Genomic DNA, 20,357 nt, shown 5'->3' with positions numbered 1-20,357 from the left:
TTTTTAAAAGAATACTTGGGGTGTGATCTACAATCGATACCGAAGTCAAAAATATAGTTTTTAGAATTTTTGTCTGTTTGTCTGTATGTATGTCCGGGATAAACTCAAAAAATACTGCATGGATTTCCTTCAAATTTGGCACGAATATTATTAAGAAGTCGGGTCAACATATAGGCTACATATTATCACGCTATCACCTACGGGAAACAAGCAGTGAACCTTTATTTCTTCAACGCATTGTAACAACGTGTAATCTAACACCGCATATTTGAATGTTGTTGTTATTATGTTAATAACCATGTCATAAGCTAGCTTCATACTATAAATAAAGACATTCTGTACTATATTTAGTATCGGCATTGCACCCGTGCGAAGCCGGGGTGGGTCGCTAGTTGATTATAATATTGTAGTACTATTGTAATTAAAATGATTTAATGTCACTTATTGGCGTTCTGTGTCATAACAGATCAGAAACAAATAAAAAACAAACTCTCAGACCAAAATGTTGTACGTAAGTACTACTGAGTACGTAATCAGTATAGCCCTTACAAACCAATATTTTTTTCGGCAGGGATTAAGCCCACGACACCGCTGTGTTAACTTACAAACATTATTGTAAATAAGAATTATAATGTACTCTAAAATATGTACCTAATCTAAAATATTATCTATATAAAACTATAAAAATAACAATATTTTTATTAAACAAATAAACAACGCGACCGAAAGTCCATTGTTCGAAAAATTCCGTAAAACTTCAAAATCTAGAAAAGTGAAAATAGAAACTGGAACATTTCTCCTAGGAATAACTGGGACGTTTGAAAGTGCGATTCTATTTGGAAAAACGATTGGTGTGACAGATGGCATGGGGTTTGGAAATATTTGGTATATAGCCACGAATGATAACCGATACTATAAAAGGTATATATTATAATTTGTAGGATACCAATGAAATTGACGTTATATTATAATTTGTAGGATACCAATGAAATTGACGTTTGGCATCGAGGAATTAATAACTATAAATATATATCTATATTGTCGTTATTATCACCTTTCACTGCACATAGTTATTTCTTCAGTTTTCAATTTCCAATTAGTTACATACAATCCACCCATTTCTACTAGCTCGTTGGCGCAGTTTATAGCAGTCCTGCTTACTGTTCCACGGGTTGCGGGTTCGATTCCCGCCTCAGTCTGATATTAGTTATTTATTATTTACTATGAGCAGTGCTTCACTGTCTTAAAATGTTTGATAAGAAAACTTAGGTTTGTATATTTTGAGTCCCTAGTGGTTAACGGCTGGCTGATATACACATATTTTTTATATTGTAATAAACGTCCATTTGAATCTCTTTCTCCTTTTCTTCAGTCAGTCCCTCATACCTGAGCATCGTGGTCAGCATTAGGGTTGTATCTGGTGCAGATGAGTAGCCTCCACAGGTTCCAGTCCAGCGACAGTGTAGAAATTGGATGCCGAGCTATTTGATCCATCTTGCTGGTGAACGGTCATGCGATCTTTTGCTCTCAGTTTCCCCTAGGACAATAAGCTTTTTCAAATTTTCATTTTCTCTACGCATGTGTTTCTGAAGAAGGAAAGAATACAATGTTGACGTTTGAAAAACGAGTTTTTATTCGGAGTTGGGTCAGAATCGATGCATTAGTGCGTTTTGTTTTTCAAACTATAGAATTCTCAGTATTCACCGCCAACGCCATATCGATGCCCAAGAAAAGCAAAAGATCAAATGCAGCAATCCTTTGCTTTCTCGGGCCAAGATGGTCCACGTCTCTACCCCATATAGGAAGATGGGGAATACAAAGGCTCGTATCAATCTGATCTTAGTTTTGTTATCGATTCCTCTCTTCTTCCAGATGTTTTTAAAGAGGTACTTGCATCTTTGGCTATACCGATTCAACTTTCGATCTCATAAACATTTGAATAAAACACATTTAAATAACAAACACTATACTCCGAGTGGATAAATTATGTTGAATATTATTAGTACGAGAATGTGTGTGTTAAGGCTTTCGTGTAAATGAGTGTTTTAGGTCTATTATTCTCAATATTATTAACCGTGGTTAGATCTCATTCCCTTGGTTTATAACTAATGCAAAGCAAATCCTGAAATTGAAATTTCCTTTAAAGCTTTGGGGTTAGACAAATAGATTCTAAGAGCACTTAGCATTCTGTTTGTGTGCTCAATTAATACAGAAATTCTTGAAAATTACTTTAGGCAATTATCTTATGACAATTTTTTAACTATAATATTATTTTTAAGAAATTATTTATCCTATTTAAAAATGATCAAGTCTCAACAGAGTGTTAATTGCTTGAACTGGCCTCAAGTCACTTTTGATTTTGTAATAGGACATTAATAGGGATAATTTTGTCCATTCATGATTAGTCCTATAGTTCACCTACAAAAATTTATGAAAATATTAGAATTCTTACGCTTTACTTTGTGAGCTAGATAACTGTTTCAAAAAGCAAATATCTGAAATAATATAATGAACTTTATGAATTCAAGTTTTTTTTTTTTTGTTATGTATATGTATGTATGTAGATTAGCTTTGAGTTTTTTTTTTTTGAATTGCGATCATGAAAGTAAAAAACCGCATAAATATTCATTAAGTTAGTAAGCTCTTTATAACATTTGTCTGCTATTTCTTGTTCAAAATACTTTAAGAATCTAGAGTACGTGACGTCACATGACAAGCTTAAGACAGTAATACCTACTTACAACAATAATAATTTCTCTATCAAGATTAAGCAAATATATAACACGGTGAATGGATCCACAAGTACACACTCAAGATAAGAAACAAATATTTGTTCCCGGAGTCGAAACGAAATTCTGAAACGTCGGTGTCAAAGATATGGTATTAGTTTGCCGAGTAAATACAAACTTCAGGTACACATTGCCAATACATTTCGGCGGCATATCTTTTGTAAAATATGGAATTGAATAAACGAATGAGTCAGCGTTAACTTCGATATAAATGGTCGATAAAATCCCAGGTCATTGCGTGGAAATACAAAAGCGTCGGATCATTTTTTTTACTGTTAAAGTAATTTTATGCGAAACGTGTGACGGGAAGTATCAATCAATCAGGTTTTTGTAATAAAAGATATTGCGGCGAGTGCAAGTTTACGGGTAGTTAGCGCGATGATTGCGGTTTTCATTTTTTATACAATTTTTATAAATACTTTTGTGCAATGAAATTTTTTTCATTTAAAAATATGCGCAAGTGAGTACGTATTCGTGGTTGCATGCGTACAAGTTGAAGCTTGTGAATGTGTGCATTATTGCGTATGTGTATTGATGACGAGCATGATTTAAAAAGCTATTAACGATACATCGTGTTTTTAAGGAACACCACTTAAGTTTTATAAACTAGGTTGGTTTTGTTGTAAATCCGGCCTACTTAATTCTCCTCAGGAGCGCTGACTGTCTCACTCACTAAAGAAAAAGTAGTATTTAGTGCTATTTAGTTGAGATTTTTTATAAGGTACTTCTCCTGTCAGCGATGCTTCAGACCTCGAGCTTTAATATTTTCTGTTATGTTATCTGAATAATATTTTTGTAATGTATCTTTGTCTTCCTAAGTTTTACTTATAATTATCAGGTTAAGCTAAAATACAGTTGATCACCTAAGCTTTTTAATGTCTTTTTATTATATATTAAAGGATTAGATTTGGTTTCTATGCAGATAAATAACCACAAGGTACTTTGATTTTTATTAAATAAACAAATCAATGTGATATAATACTATTTTTTTTAAACCAATAACTGCTATAATTACCATACTCTACAAATATAGTAAAACATAATTCATCGAAACAATAATGAAATATGAAATGAATAATATTTGTTAAAAACAAAACTACGTCAACAGCGCAGTGTTTTAATTATTAATATGTTTATGGTGTTTTTAAATTAAATCGAATTAATCAGAACCCACAAGCTCGCTGAAATTAATTCAGTCAACAATTGGAGCATTATAATTAAACAAATTGCGTCATGTCAGAGAATATAAACCTTTTGTTGTATCAAATGTCATTTTTGTCACAGTGTTACATTTCCATTTTTACATCAATCATTTTATAGCATGTGTGAAGTGTCTAGTATGAATCTCTAAAATTTTGTATTTTTATACGAATAGGGTATACAAACATGCCGTACGGATAACTTGATGATAAATGGCTATTTTGGTTTATGGACACTGACAACTCAAGAAACATCGCAAGCGCTTTGCAGACCCTACTTCTGACCTAGGGAGGCCTAGCTGTGTCCTTACTCATTACAGAAACGAAAGAAAAAATCTTCTTTATTTTACCGTACTCCTCAAGACGGACTGCTTCAAATATTTGACAGAATATGTTTTGCTGAGCTCTATCCCAATCAAAAGTGTAATTAAATCTTTAATCGATATTTGGAAGTAATTTCTTTAACGAAAGGCATAATTTTAAATGGGGTAGGCTACAGTAGGAAAAACTGGGATCAAAATTATTTCATAAAATTACATTGACTTGATCTATTAACAGCTCAGCAGTTTCCTTTTAAAACACCGTCTGTTGAATTACATGCAATCCGGTTTTCGTCCTGGTCACAGTACGACTACTGCGCTTGTAAAAATAACTGATGATATACGATCAAATATGGAAAACCAACAGGTCACGGTATTAACGTTACTCGATTTTAGTAACGCCTTTAATACCGTGGACTTTGATATACTATGTGATATTTTACGTTCACTTAACATATCTCCTGAAGTTGCTGATTGGTTTCTTAGTTACTTGCAGGGTCGCCGGCAGCGAGTTAAATTGAATGACTCATACTCCAATTGGTCAATGGTCAATACCGGTGTCCCGCAAGGTGGCGTGCTCTCCCCTCTTTTGTTTTCAATATTTATAAACTCTATCTGTAATGTAATATCTTCTTTCTACCACCTCTATGCAGATGATCTCCAGATATACTCTCACTCCACTGCTCATAACCTATCTCAGTGTGTATCGCGTATAAACAATGACCTTTTAGCCATTGGTAAATGGAGTAAAGCCTATGGCCTAAATATAAATCCAAATAAAACGAAAGCTATTATTATAGGAAGCTCCAGACTGCTCAGCCGCATTGATAAATCTGAGCTATCTCCTGTTACATTTAATGGATTCACCATTCCATATAGTGAAAGCGTGAGAAATTTAGGTGTTATCTTTGACCAACATCTCTCTTGGGGTCCTTAAATATGTGAAATTAGTCGCAGACTGTTCGCTTCGGTTGGGTCTCTCCGCAGATTGCGTAATCTTCTGCCCATTCCTACTAAAATTGCTCTTGCACATAGTCTCCTATTACCAATTCTTGATTATGCTGATACTTGCTATCTTGATATTACAGAGGAGCAGCTTAATAAGCTTGAGCGCATTCAGAATGTATGTATAAGATTTATCTTTGGACTACGCAAATATGACCATATTTCGGAATTTCGCAAAAAACTCAAGTGGCTCCCAATTCGCCTTCGCAGGAATACTTTACTCCATTTTATTTAATCCCTTTACCCCTTCCTATCTGAAAGAACGTTTCAAATTCCTTGGTGATTCTCACGAACGCTGTCTTCGTTCTGACAGTAATTTTCTTCTTGAAATTCCTTCTCACTCCTCTTCCTTTTATGACAAATCTTTTACAGTTCAAGCCTCTCGCTTATGGAATACCTTGCCCTTGAATATCAGACGTGTACAAACACCTGCACTTTTTAAAAAGACTGTTTGGAAGCATTTCCTTCAAACTCAACAATAAACAAGTAATTCATAATTATAATGTATACATATATGTATTTATATGTATGTATGCATGTACGTGGGTATATATGTATATATGTATGTATGTATGTATATGTTTAATTATTTGAATAGTTATAATAAATTTGTTGTAACTTGTACACCTATGCTGACGCTAGACCATTTCCTTTGCCCTAAGGTTGCCTGGAAGAGATCGCTTTTTAGCGATAAGGCCGCTCTTTGTACCTAATGAATATATTGTCAATATTTTCTTTCTTTCTTTGATATGTATTATTTCTGTTTTTGGTGTACAATAAAGTGTATTATTATTATTATTATTATTAATACTAGAAGATGGAGTATTTACTCAAATAAGCAAATGTTCTACTTACATATAAATCATACCATACCGGTCCTCATAAAATACGTAATAGGGTTTCTACCAAACTTTTAACAAACAAATATCGACTTTCATTAAATTGGTTTAACTACTAGTCTTCATTAAATCAAATATAAAAACTTTCTCTTAATTGGAAACAAACAAATATCTGAACGTTGATTTTCTAGTAAGTTGGAATGTCAAGTGGTTCAGCGTTGGTTTTCCACTGGATATAAACAAACAACTAAGAAATCTATATTTCCTATTGAGCTAGAAATACTTCATAAATGTACATTGTTTTAACTTTAAACTAGAAATAAGTAAATAATTTAGCGTCGCTTTTCCCTGAGACTGGGAAAAAACTTTTGAATTTGCTTTTCTTTTGAAATTGTAATAAATAAACTATCTAGCGTTGGTATTCTATTGACCTGAAAATACTAAAAAAAATACAGTAATTTCCTACAAACTTGATTATACACTTAATATCGGATTTTTGTTGACCCGGACATATCAAACAGTTGTTCGTTGATTTTCCACTGAACTAGTAACAACAAATTTTTGAGTATCCATTATATGTCGAGATGACAAAACCAAATAATTGTTCGTTGATTTTATATTTAACCGGCGTTGGGCGACCGTTTTCAACTGGTTGAACCGATCGTGAGTTTAAACCAGACGTTCAACACAGCAGCCTTTCGCAGTCCACTACTGGACATAGGCCTCCACAAGTTTACGCCAAAAATGGCGTGAACTCATGTGTTTTGCCCATAGTCACCACGGTGGGCAGGCGGGTTGGTGACCGTAGGGCTGGCTTTGTCGCACCGAAGACGCTGCTGCCCGTTTTCGGCCTGTCTATTTCAAAGCCAGCAGTTGGATGTTTATCCCACCGTCGGTCGGCTTTTTAAGTTTTAAGGTGGTAGTGGAACTGTGTTATCCTTTAGTCACCTCTTACGATACCCACGGGAAGAGAGGGGGTGGCTATATTCTTTGATGCCGTAACCACGCAGCACAGCCAAACCAGACATTAATAGAGAACAAAAATCATATATCAGCAACTGACAACAATTCGAGTTCTCTCCTATTTGTGCTAATACAGATTCACTGTATAATCTGCATCGGTATTTCGGATACTAAATATCATAATACCTGATAATGATTAGTAGGCACTTATTGTGTATTATGTTATCAGCCAAGAAAACAAAATAGCGAAACAGCTAACATGCTGACTATGGTATATAAAAATTGTTGGAAACGCTTCACACTGAACGAACAGGATTTGACAAGATCCTGTTCGTTGAGTTTGACATATGTATGAACATTTTTCATCTACAGAGATCGAAACCACGACTGCATCAGCCAATTGCTTGATTATCAGTCTCTCTTTTCAGCTTATTGGAGTCCACTCCTAAACATAGGCCTCCCCAAGTTCCATACATCCCTGTTTTCCACAATCCCCATCGTGTCCACTAACGTGACTTTCTTGTTGTTGTTTTTTTAATCCTCATTAACGTATTACCTCCCTCCTCCCTAGAAGTAGGATATTTTCAGGGCGTTACAATCCGTATGTAAATAAATTTGTACATACTGGGCAGCGCTGATAATATTGTGTTGACTTAGGTCACGACAGAGAAGTAAGCGTCTTGTTACAAAGCAAAAATATGTGTACCGTTTAGCGTTACAATTTTTAGCTTGTAGTGTTTTATGATAGATAGTAAAAAGATTAAGTGTTGTGTCTTTCTTTAAAACTTTTTATTCATATAATTTAAAAATCTAAAGTTAAAGAAGTTTCTAACATAAAGTAATATTATATACAATAAAGTGTTTTTGGTCATATTTATATACTTTATTTATTAAAACACAGTCCAAGTAATTAGTAGTTTTTAACCGACTTCAAAATAGTAGGAGGTTACTCAATTCGACCGTATATATATATTATGTATTTCGGGGATAACTCCATCGTTTATGAACTGATTTCGATAATTCTTTTTTTGTTGGAAAGCAGATATCCCTAGTTTGGTACCATGACAAGGAAACCAGGATCTGATGATGGGATCCCAGAGAAAACGAGGGAAACTCTCGAAAATCCGCATAATTTTTTACTGGGTGTACTGATTTTGACGATTTTTAATTTAATCGAAAGCCGATGTTTATCATGTGGTCACATTTAAATTCCATCGAGATCTGATTACAACTTTTGGAGTAATCTTTGATAATGCGTATTTACTTGACTTTTTTTGTCTACCTACGTTGTATTACTTGTCGATATAATTGAAGTCGGTTTTTCTTCGTTTGCCTGCAAACACAATTATTAAAACACACACACACACATATATATATATATATATATATATATATATATATATATATATATATTGTAATTGTAACAATTAAGGAGATTTTAGAAGAAATAAATTCTTCAAATACGATAAAAATGATTCAAGTAATTTAATGTTGCGTTTATTGCAGCTTCAGACAGACTATCATTCAAAGGATTTCGACTTGGTTTCCTTTTAGAAAGCTATATTGTTGGAAATATACGTAACAAAGTACGTCCTTATTTTATTGTTATTGCTCATATTTTATCTTGTTTTTTTTTCGCTGTCCTGATTCTTTTTTAGATAAAAGTCTTTACTGGAAATAAATGTTCATTTGAATTTAACTTTCTAAGAAATATATGGAAAAGTTTTTGCGATATCTAACAAATTTAGTACTGTAACTTCATTTTGTCCAATTTATACTTTTGGCCTTTGAAGAGAATACTATCGTTCGTCTCGTTCGTATCGTATCGACTTATAATATATTATACTACCTTCTGCCCGCGATTTTGTGCGCGTGGAACAGTTTTTTGGGCTAACTGGGGAAGCTCTCAAAAGGAAAAAAAAAACGATTTTGAAACATTCTTCATTAGCGCTTCGCTCCTATTGGTCTTAGCGTGATGATATAACACTGAATGAATTTTTCAAATCGGACTAGTAGTGTCTGAGATTAGCGTGTTCAAATAAACAAACAAACTATTCAGCTTTATAATATTAGTATAGATATATATAATTAATATTTAACTGCGTTAGTTTTTTTCTTTAGTACTAGTTTTTTTAGTTAGTTATGTTAATCAAATTGAAATATTGTATTAAAACTGTTTTTGAACTTTGTTTTGATTAGAACTTTTGTATTTAATACTTACGAACTGTTGCTGGTCTTATTTTTTATTTTTTTGTAATGTATAAACACTAACTATTGGAGCAAGTTTGGAAATTATATCAGCAGTTGAATGGAACATTATCACTGAGTGACGCAGTTTAATATAGAATTCGTGGGTATCGATATTCATAATTTTTTCTACCTATTTTATTGAATCAGATTTTAACATCCTATTTGGTTTTATCTATAATTTTATGATCATGTTATCTATATAATATACATATAAATATGCACATACTAATTTAAAAATATGATTTTTAACATTAAATATGTTACGGATACATTACAACACATTGACCGTGGTTAACATCTGAAATATCATTTTTCTTCTAACTGACACGAAACAAATACAAAATATTTTTATTGATAATATTTATACACGATTAAAGAATGTAATCATAATCTGTATGAACGGACACTTTTTCCGTATTAGTTTTAAACTGTAGTACTTTTCTAAGAATTTAAAGTATTTTTCCTTACAATTGCTTAAAGAAAATTGCTAGCTAGCTATTGACTAGTGGATTGTACACCTGATGCTAAGACACTGTATACAGACCAGTAGTAATCCCCAATTTAGCGCGCAACAGAAATTGCAATACCAGTATCAAGCGTTTAAATATAGTAAGTAGTTTGGGCAATAGTTATGATTAGATTTTTTATATTACTCTTAATAATACTGGCTTTCATATACGTATACTTGTACGTATATGAAAGCCAGTATTATTAAGAGTAATATAAAAAACTGGCTTTCATATACGTACAAGTACATTATTAGTAATTTTGAAACATGTTTTTTAATAAGCTACAAAAATAATAACTAAATTAGTAATTTTTAAAAAAAAAATTAAAAAAAATTAAAATATTTATTAATTAAAAAAGAAAATCGAACCATGAAAATTATTCTGAAAAGCGATTGATTTATAATACCCAATTCTGTGATGATTTTTTGAAAGCGAATCGATATTAAAACTTCGATATCATATGGAATTCATACTCCTTGAAAAACCTGTAAACCACTGTCAAGGTAAGATTATGGTTCAATGGATATGATAAAGTTATACTTATAAAATTAATGTAAAATAGTATCATACATAGACTCGTATCATAAACAATATATTATATGATTTAAATAAGTTATAATAATGGATTAGAATGGATTAATCGATAGAAGATTGCAAGGCATTGTTTTTTATATTATCATTTTTTTAATTGAGCGAAAGCAGACTGAGTAATAAATATTGCACAATTTAGAAGAAATTTTAATTTATATTTATCTCGTCTGTTAATTATAATGAATTAAAAATAGTAAAAAACACTACAAAAACAATGAAATAGCATCAAAAGTCGATAACCAGTTAACCGCGGCTGTCAAGATAACAGGCTCTTATATTAATTGTACACTGAATGGTTTGGAAAACAAAGACTTTCAATCGTAGGACATGTCCACACCAGACCACTCAACTAGAAAACAATCATCAATCAGTTCGATTGAAGGGTTGATCTCACTGTTCTGTTTGATTGGCGTTTCGACTGACCTCGTTGGCCGGATGCTTTTCGGAATATATGATCAATGTATGGGATACGCTCTGGAATAGAACAATGACAGTAGAAATCCGCTATTATGTTTGAAGAGATTTATTATATTTTAGTTCCTGTGCGAAGTTGATACAGATTAATCTACTTGGTATAGGTATGGTTAATGTAATATTAAGTCATCCACTATCGTCAGAAGCAAAAATTCTATATTATATTTATAACTTAGCGTGTAAGCGGAGGTAGTGTTAAGATGGTTCTATGAGGGTGTCATCTTCAACACTTGAACAAACCCTCTTTAATATTAAAGAAAGAAAAAAAATAGTGGATACAGCTTTGTAGATAAAACACAGTCATAATTGAATAGACATTTCTTCTTAATAGTAGATTAGTAGTAGTAATAGAGCGCATATGCAGCAAATTCGATTCAGCCTGTAATATCTCACAGCTGGGCATAGACCACTTACCCCATGTAGAAAAAGGTTTGGATCTTTATCCACTACGCTGTTCCCCGGCGGTTTGTACACGGCACACCCACAGCTACACCAAAACGATGTTAGCAGTGAGACATTAACAGACCCCGTCAAATAGCCTCGCACGTATTTTTTAACCGACTTCAAAAAAAGAAGAAGGTTACTCAATTCAACCGATATTTTTTTATGTATGTTTGGGGATACCTCCGTCGTTTATGGACCGTTTTTGATAATTCTTTTTTTGTTAGAAAGGAGATATCCTAGTTTGGTACCATGATCTGATGATGGGATCCCAGAGGAATCGAGGGAAACTCTCCAAAATCCGCATAATTTTTTACTGGGTGTACCGATTTTGATGATTTTTAATTTAATCGAAAGCCGATGTTTATCATGTGGTCACATTTAAATTTCATCGAGATCTGATTACAACTTTTGGAGTAATCTTTGATAATGCGTATTTACTTGACTAATTTTTCGTCTACCTACGTTGTATTACTTGTCGATATAATTAAGGTCGGTTTTTCTTCGTTTGTCTGCAAACACAATTATGGTTATTGTACTAAAATACTTTTACCAAATGTACTGAGATATACCACTCATACGAATTATTGTAAATACTCTTTAATAATTTATTCAAAGCTGTTTAAAATCAAAAACAACTTTATCATAATTGTGTTTGCTCGCAAACGAAAAAAAACCGACTTCAATTACATCGACAAGTAATACAACGTAGATCAACGAAAAAATAGTCAAGTAAGTACCTGCGCGTTATCAAAGATTACTCAAAAAGTAGTTATCAGATATAAAATTAATATGTGACCACATGACAAACATCAGCTTTCGATTAAAATAAAAATTATTAAAATCGGTACACCCAGTAAAAAGTTATTGCGGATTTTCGAGAGTTTCCCTCGATTTCTCTGAGATCCCATCATCAGATCCTGGTTTCCTTATCATGGTACCAAACTAGGAATATCCCCTTTCCAACAAAAAAAGAATTATCAAAATCGGTACACCCAGTAAAAAGTTATTGCGGATTTTCAAGAGTTTCCCTCGATTTCTCTGGAATCCCATTATCAGATCCTGGTTTCCATATCATGGTACTAAACTAGGTATATCCCCTTTCTAACAAAAAAAGAATTATTCAAATCGGTACATCCAGTAGAAAGTTATGCGGTATAATACAACGCAGGTCGACGAAAAAAGCGTCAAGTAAAAACGCATTATTAGATATAGCTCGAAAAGTAGTTGTTAGATCTCAAATAAATTTAAATGGGACCAATTGGCACACACCACCTTTCGATTAAAAGAAAATTTGTCGAAATCGCTCCACCCAGTCAAAAGTTCTGATGTAACATACATAAAAAAAAAAAAAAAAAAAAAATACAGTCGAATTGAGAACCTCCTCCTTTTTTGGAAGTCGGTTAAAAAGTATACATAACAAAACGTGTATGATTATTTGACGTTCTCTACATATTTTTATTGCTTATGACAGTATCACAGACGTTTGTGGGTCAATTCTCGTCCGGAGCATATATTTATTTTTGTACAAATATAATATTAGTTTCCTGTCTGGATGCTTATCTTTATGAGACACTTAATAGTGGTTTAGGAAGTATCTAAAGCTAGGTTTTATTTTCTAGAGTTTATTGCTCTTGATATCTCTCCCAAGAAAAATGCTAACCCATAGTGCAGCAGCATTTTCCATTAACACCTTATCCTTCTTTTATACAAAGGACTCATTTAAATTGTTCTTTATTTTAAACTATCACTTTAAATTCAAATTCAGTACCCAAAGCTCAAATATTTAGATCTTTTAGCTCAAGTCTCTTACTGCGAACGATACTATGCTTTTAGTATTGAAAACCGATAAAATGTATTATCACCATATTTTGATTATGTCAGAGAACCGATATAACAAGCTCGATCAACCGTTACACTCTTGGAAATTCAAACTGAAGTTGCTTCTACAGGTGAGTTATAATAACGAACTCAAGAGAGATAGCCGACACTATTCAAAAATTTAACTTGATCTAAACTTCACGTGTCTAACAAGCAACGAATGGTTCCTCTGAATATGTATTTTTTAATTATTTTTAAGTGTATAGTGTATTTTTAATATATATAAATACGTTTTTATTATATTCAAAAAGCACTTAATTATCATTCGTATCTTTCGTTTAATCCGTACGTTTTGTAATCTAAATTTACAAAGGTTTATCTAAATTCAGATCACGTATTTATATTCCTCTCGTGAAGAGAACGAGAACAATATACAAAGGGATTTCGAGAATTGTTGTTCAAAAAAAATCCACATCTTTGACGCGCATAGAATTTTTGAGTATGGTGTTTAATACTTACTCTCGAAATAAATTAAAAAAAAAGTGTGTATGTCAGCTCCGACGCACTGATGGAGTTTACTCCTTCAGATCGACTGTCTAAATAGGTAGTATTCAACCTAATAGTCAATGAAACAAATTATGAAAGAAAACTGAGTACAACTTACGAGTAGATACTAGAGTAGTTATTGTTTTACTTGGCACCAACTTCAAAATTATAAAATATTTATTTAATAATTTCTGATTAACTAAATCAAAATACGAATTACTTTGTACTAAGTAAATTTATTTTTCACTTTTTAGTTTCCTGTTTGAAGTCGGTTTTTTTTTGTTAAAAATTATTTTTTTTACAATTTTTAGTGATGGGTAGAACTAACAAGGATGCTTTTTCTCTTGTGTCGGGGGACCGGAAACATACACAATACACAAGCACAAACACCCAGACAATGACAAACATCTATATGGCCAATACAAATATCTGTCGTGCGCGGAGATTGAACCCACTAACGCCAGCGCAACAGCCGGTGCTGTGACCGCTGCGCTAACGCGTCGACATACTATGAGTAGAGTTCGCTATCAGATGTACGTAATAACAACCGGGACTGACAGCCTAGCGTGTTCTCTGAGGCTAGGTTGGGAGAACCACAAGGATTAACAACTAGACCGAAAATAAATATTTGTATAAACATAAATATCCACTCCGAGCGGGAATAGAACCCGCGACCGTCGGTGTTTAGGCGCCGCCGACACGGCACATGCACCATTATATCAAAGCGGTCGTCAAACAGCAAAAGGTAACTGCTGTAAATTGTTGAGAAATTCCCTCGAGTGTTTATGGGCTCCATCATCAAACCTGGTCCTGCGACACAGATGATCACACAGCAGGTAATTGCTATAAATCGTTGAAAAGTTCCCTCGACTATATTTCGTCTCCATCATCAGACTGTAATAGTACTCGTAACTCATATAGGTGCAAAGTTCTCATCAATAGAAACGAATTAAGTTCAAACAGCAGGTAATTGCTATAAGTCGTTGAAGAGTTCCCTCGACTATCTTTCGTCTCCATCATCAGACTGAAATGGCACTTATAACTCATACAGGTGCAAAGTTCTCATCAATAGAAACGAATTAAGTTCAAAAACCAGGTAATTGCTATAAATTGTTGAGGAGTTCCCTCTACTATCTTTCTTCTCCATCATCAGATCGACTCCAGACCTTTTATTAAATAGTAGTGCTTTATAGTACTTAATGAAAACATGATTAAATTTACTAGTCACCCTTACGATTTTTGAAAGTTTTCCTCGATTTCTCTGGGATCCCATCAATAGATCCTGGTTTCCTTATCATGGTACCAAACTATGGATATCTCCTTTCCAACAAAAAAAGAATTATCAAAATCAGTTCATAAACGAAGAAGTTATCCCCGAATATACATAAAAAATATATATATATATATATATATTATTATTATATTATATTATTATTATTATATACGGTATATATATATATATATATATATATATATATATATATATATATATATATACGGTCGAATTGAGTAACCTCCTCCTTTTTTTGAAATCGGTTAAAAAAGGCTTATTAATCTTAGAAAAAGATCAATACCATATTTTATTTTATTTTATTTTATTCTATTTGGAACACCAACAGCACATAAGACATTAAATGAGTACAAAATGTACATTTCGACTAAGCCATTTACAGGTATTCGCATATGGTTATTTAAATGATGAGACCATGAAACAATGACAATAAAGTTACAAACAAAACAAAACCAAAACAAAAATCCCTGAAGATGAGGAATGAATGTATTTAAGAATTTGTTGCACCCTCGACGCGGGGGCCAAAGAACTCCAAAGCAAATAATCTGCAATTATTTCAAGCAAATCTCACGTTCTGAGGCTTAGTACAGAATAATTCTAATTCGTCACAATTCATTGACAGTTTGTTAAAAAGTTCACTCGCTCGAATAATAAATGAATTGCGGCGGTAATTAGTACTAACTTTAGGAATTGCTAGCGGTTGGGTACGTCTAGTTGGTAATCTGCGAGGAACCCAGATGCTAACTTTTTCCAGCAAAGCAGGGCAATCAATGGTGCCATTGACAATTTTTAAGAGATACGTAATATCAAAAAGTTGCCGTCTCTTTTCCAAGGGTAAGTGGTATCTGTTGCATCTCGCCTCATAACCGCAATCCGATTGCTCGCACTTGTATTGTAGATACCTCAAGAACCTTTTCCGTACCGACTCAATACGGGAAATATACACGTTATATTGTGGTATCAAATGGTAAATAAACGAATAAATAATAACGCCATCTATCGATCGATAAATGGCGTTATTAGAAAAGATCCTCGTCTATCGAAACCCGATAGCGTTCCAATAGGCGACGACGTTTTCGTAGTAGTTTATCTTTCCGATAGATGGCGTTACTACAAATGTAACGAGATCATTCGTTTAGTTGGTTTTACTCCTCATATTTTTTCATACAAGCAGCCTTATATGAAAATCGATTCTTAAAGAGTAAACTCCAAATTAGAATACATTAGTAGGTAGCGTCGAGTCTTGTGGTTGTACACTAATTCAGTGTTCTCGTGAACATGGCTCTTTAAACAGTGTCAAAACAAGGGAAACTCAGAACGAACACCATTAAATATGGTATCGTAGTTTATATCTACGTATGTTTGATAATTCCACGTATTTTATTATTATATATGTACCTGATTTGTTTAACGTTATTTATTTTTCTCTTAATATGTTCGCACTTTTAACCGCTGTTTCTTTACATAAAATACCCAAAGAGTATCTGGAAGAAATCGCTCTTTAACCATAAGATCGCCTTTGTGCATCTTGTTTTGTATCTTTGCTATAATCTATATTTCGGTATACAATAAGAAGAAATAAACAAATTAAAATGGTAAACATCAAGATTTACATAGTAAAAGTCCTCCTCACTTATTATTATCGCATACTCCAACTAGGTAAGGTAAGGTATGCACGGGCTGGTTTCCGCAACTCGACGACATTGCGCCTATTTTGCGTGTGTAGGAATAATCTTTTTCACTCCTGCCACCGAAGCTCCTCCAGAAACTTAGAAGTTTTTTTGGTTCTTGAAGATCTCCGGAAGTGTCTTCGGGTTGCCAAGATGTTGTGCCCGGTAAGCCACTTCACCTGGACAGTAAAGAAGTACACGCGTAGCCGTTTCTAAAACCCCAACTATTTAACGATCCAAAATATCAATCTCTACAAATAATATTTTCTTATACATCCCTAGGTATTACAAAAAAAATACCAGTTGTTCTAACAACGAACCAACTGACATTGTTTCAAGGTCTTCAATCAATAGTGAACTTCACCGTAATAACTAACCAATGGGCTTTCTGTTTATTACTCAACTTAACAGTACACGCAGTTTTACTTTAATCACATTTAAAATAAAGTATGATGATACATTAAATCAATCTGCGAGCCAAATATACTAAAACATCCCAAATCTTGTTGGTATTATTCCTCAATGTATTATTAGAATAGATACCTCTGATAGCGATCGTTACTCATAACCGGGAATATATCCACCAAGATCCCCTACATGCAGAAAGAGGCCTATGTCAAACATTCTACGATGTTAAATAAATAAATATTTAATAAATATATATCTACACAATACACACACGGTCGTCTGCTCCTAAAGTAAGCAACTTAATGCTTGTATTATATGTAACAGCCGACTGGTTTATCGAAAAAAAAACATATGTAGCATATATTTTTTTTCGATAAACATAATATTTATATTACACCCAGACTCGGGGTGGGAATCGAACCCACAACCCTCGGAGCAGAAAGCACACAAATTAGGTCACTACAAATTGCGCCACCGGGCTAATCAAATGTTACGATGTGAATCAATCAATCAAATTCTTCTTCAACATGTTGGACATCAATTTGCAAAATTTGCAAGTTCAGACAAACGTACTCTTTAATTTTATTGTAATAGTGAAATGTTATATTATATACATACCGAATAATCTAACTTTTTTCGTAAAAAGACTAAACGAGAATTCAAGGTATGTGCAGTTCACCTGAAAGTCCAAGAAGTTTCGAGAGTGCTAGAACATTCCGACAATCTTCAAATATATTTGTTTCTTAAGTTTCTCGAATAAGCGAAACGTTCATTCCGCCTTAATTTATTTATGGAAAAGTTTACGGATTCTTATCATATTACAATTAATTAAAAAAATTGTTTACGTACCAATATCGAACAAGTATGGTATTAAATGTGCTTTATATTGTATTTGAAGATAAAATCTAGTAGTTTTTCTAGCAAAATTTGAAAATCAAAACAGGTAGCAATTAAATTTTCACTAACATTACTGTATTATCACAATTTGTGGTTGTAGTATAGTCGAAAGTGAGTTTATAAGTTAAAGACGAAATTAAGTTATTAAATAGCGATATGAACAATGTGACCAAAATGATTTGAATTTCACCTTAAAGGTTTTTGTTAATTTAAAGTTTTGTTTAATTAAAAGACGTTTACCCTCAGGATAAGGAACTAAACTCAACTTAACGACACTTAAGAGTAATGAAAATGACAATGATAAATGACAGTAGCGAAATAATTCTAAAAAAAATACCCTTATTCAAAATTTTGACACAAACATAAATTGGCTGTTAGCTTTAAAATAGAATGATCGCATGAATAGAGACCGGTATAACAGCTGATCGCGCCATCGAATTCATTTCGCAATTAGCGTCAACGGTCAATTAGCAAGCACTTGATAAATGGACCACATTGATTATGTATGTTTTGTAAATTCAAAAATGTTAACGGAACGATTAATTTTTAGGAAATTACAAAAGAGGTTAGCTATAAAAGGAGGTTTTCATAACACTGAGGCTTAAATGCTATTCAGGCCTTAACGACTTTAGTAGGATTGGATTTCTTTATAATGAGAATACCTTAGGTGACGTTATTAAGTCTGATAAATGGTTGTAAAAAATAGAAGATATTTAGATATTCTTTGTTAATTCAAAATATTATTTTGTTGATAATAAAAACTGTTCAAAATAAGCCAAGGTGTCCTCGTCAGCTAACCTGCAAGTCTTTTAAGATATGTATGAATTTATGTTACATAATTATGATTGCAGTGTAATAACACTAGTATAATCAAAATCAGAAAGAACAAAAACCCTGAGCGGAAAACAAGCACAAAATACAAAAAAAAAAAAAAATTAACGTCTATTAAAATGGCAAAAAAATATTCCGATGTTTTCTTATCGATGGAATCTATCTGATTTAGAAAACTATTTTTGTTATTTATATCTTTAATATTCTTTTGTTACTTAAAGAAGAGAAGAAATACGAAAAGTCTCAACATATTTGAAACCAAGAGCCTAGTTTTTAATTCATGGGTTTACTTTTACACCTGATTATCAACGCGAGTATTTTTATCTACAAGAATTTGTAATTTGTATCCCTTAATTCAATATATTTCTTGATAGATACAAAGGTTAATTGTATATGGTATAAAATATTACTTACCATTATATAAAAAAACGTACTTACCGCTAATACCATGACTTTTTATCTACGAACTTGTAGTAGAAACTTTCTTCACTACGAAGAAAGTTCCAATAACGCTGCCAGCTGCTCGTTCAATGCTAGGACGTAGGACATTATATTTCTATTTCAAGTAATATTTATTTTTAGGGTTTCGTAACTCAAAAGGAAAAAAACAGAACCCTCATAGGATCACTTTATTGTTCGTCTGTCTGTTAAAACCCTTTTTCTCAGGAACGCGCTGAGGTATCAAGCTGAAATTCATATCAAATTCTCAGGTCTACTGTTCCTTAGAGCTGTAAAAAATCAAACTTCTAAGCCAACGCAATCAAAAGATATAGATGATAAGATGTTTATGCTGTAAATTTTCGACACTCGCAAGGGAATCAAAACCTACAGGGTACTTCCCGTGAACTTAGAATCTTTAAATTTGGTACAAAGCAACATCTTATAGCACAGATAAAGAAAAAATTGCGAAAAGCATACATTTTCAGCTATATCATGTAATAAAAATATTATAAATAATTTTATTTGTACGGAACCCTCGGTGCGCGAATCCGAATCACACTTGGCCAGTTTTTTATCTCTGTGTTTGTCGTCAAACTGTTTTTCTCTTTATACTAGTACCTAGTATTAGTTTTTACATTTGATACTTATTTGAATTATTACAAACTGTTTCGATGACGCTTTGGCGTAGCGGTCGCGAGTTCGATCCCCGCTTATTATATACGTTTGCGTATGTGATACGGGTTTTTATCTTTGTCAGGGCATTTGTGCATGTGTTCTGTGCGAATTTATAGACCCCCGCCACAGGAGTAAAACCTACTGGGGTTTACTGTTCGGCGTTTATTACTTACTGGCTTTTTCCGCGTGGAATTTAACAAAAAGTTATTGTTTAGTTCACGGAGTTATAAAACTATTGAATTCCTAAGATAAAAGTAGTTACTCCTTATTACATCAGCCATCTGCCAGTGAAAATCCCGTAAAAATCGGTCCAGCCATTTCAGAAATTAGCCGAAACAAACAAACAGACAGACAAAAATTATAAAAAATGTTATTTTGGTTTATATACCGTGTATAT

The 20,357-nt window shown here is 32.9% G+C and overlaps 1 protein-coding gene across 1 annotated transcript in view; it reads right to left on the bottom strand.

Annotated features, from left to right (window-relative positions):
- Positions 1-1,405: 1,405 nt before the first annotated feature.
- Positions 1,406-20,357, bottom strand: part of LOC123664411 — a 45,062-nt gene continuing 26,110 nt past the window's right edge. Inside the window, exon 8 of the mRNA XM_045598955.1 lies at positions 1,406-1,537. Within this exon, the coding sequence (XP_045454911.1) occupies positions 1,406-1,537 (132 nt within the window). The remainder of the gene's footprint in view (positions 1,538-20,357) is intronic.

The sequence above is a fragment of the Melitaea cinxia genome, chromosome 22 (assembly GCF_905220565.1).
Source record: "Melitaea cinxia chromosome 22, ilMelCinx1.1, whole genome shotgun sequence".
NCBI lineage: Eukaryota > Metazoa > Arthropoda > Insecta > Lepidoptera > Nymphalidae > Melitaea > Melitaea cinxia.
The sequence above is the reverse complement of the archived record's forward strand: the minus strand, read 5'-3'. Positions and strand labels throughout refer to the sequence as shown.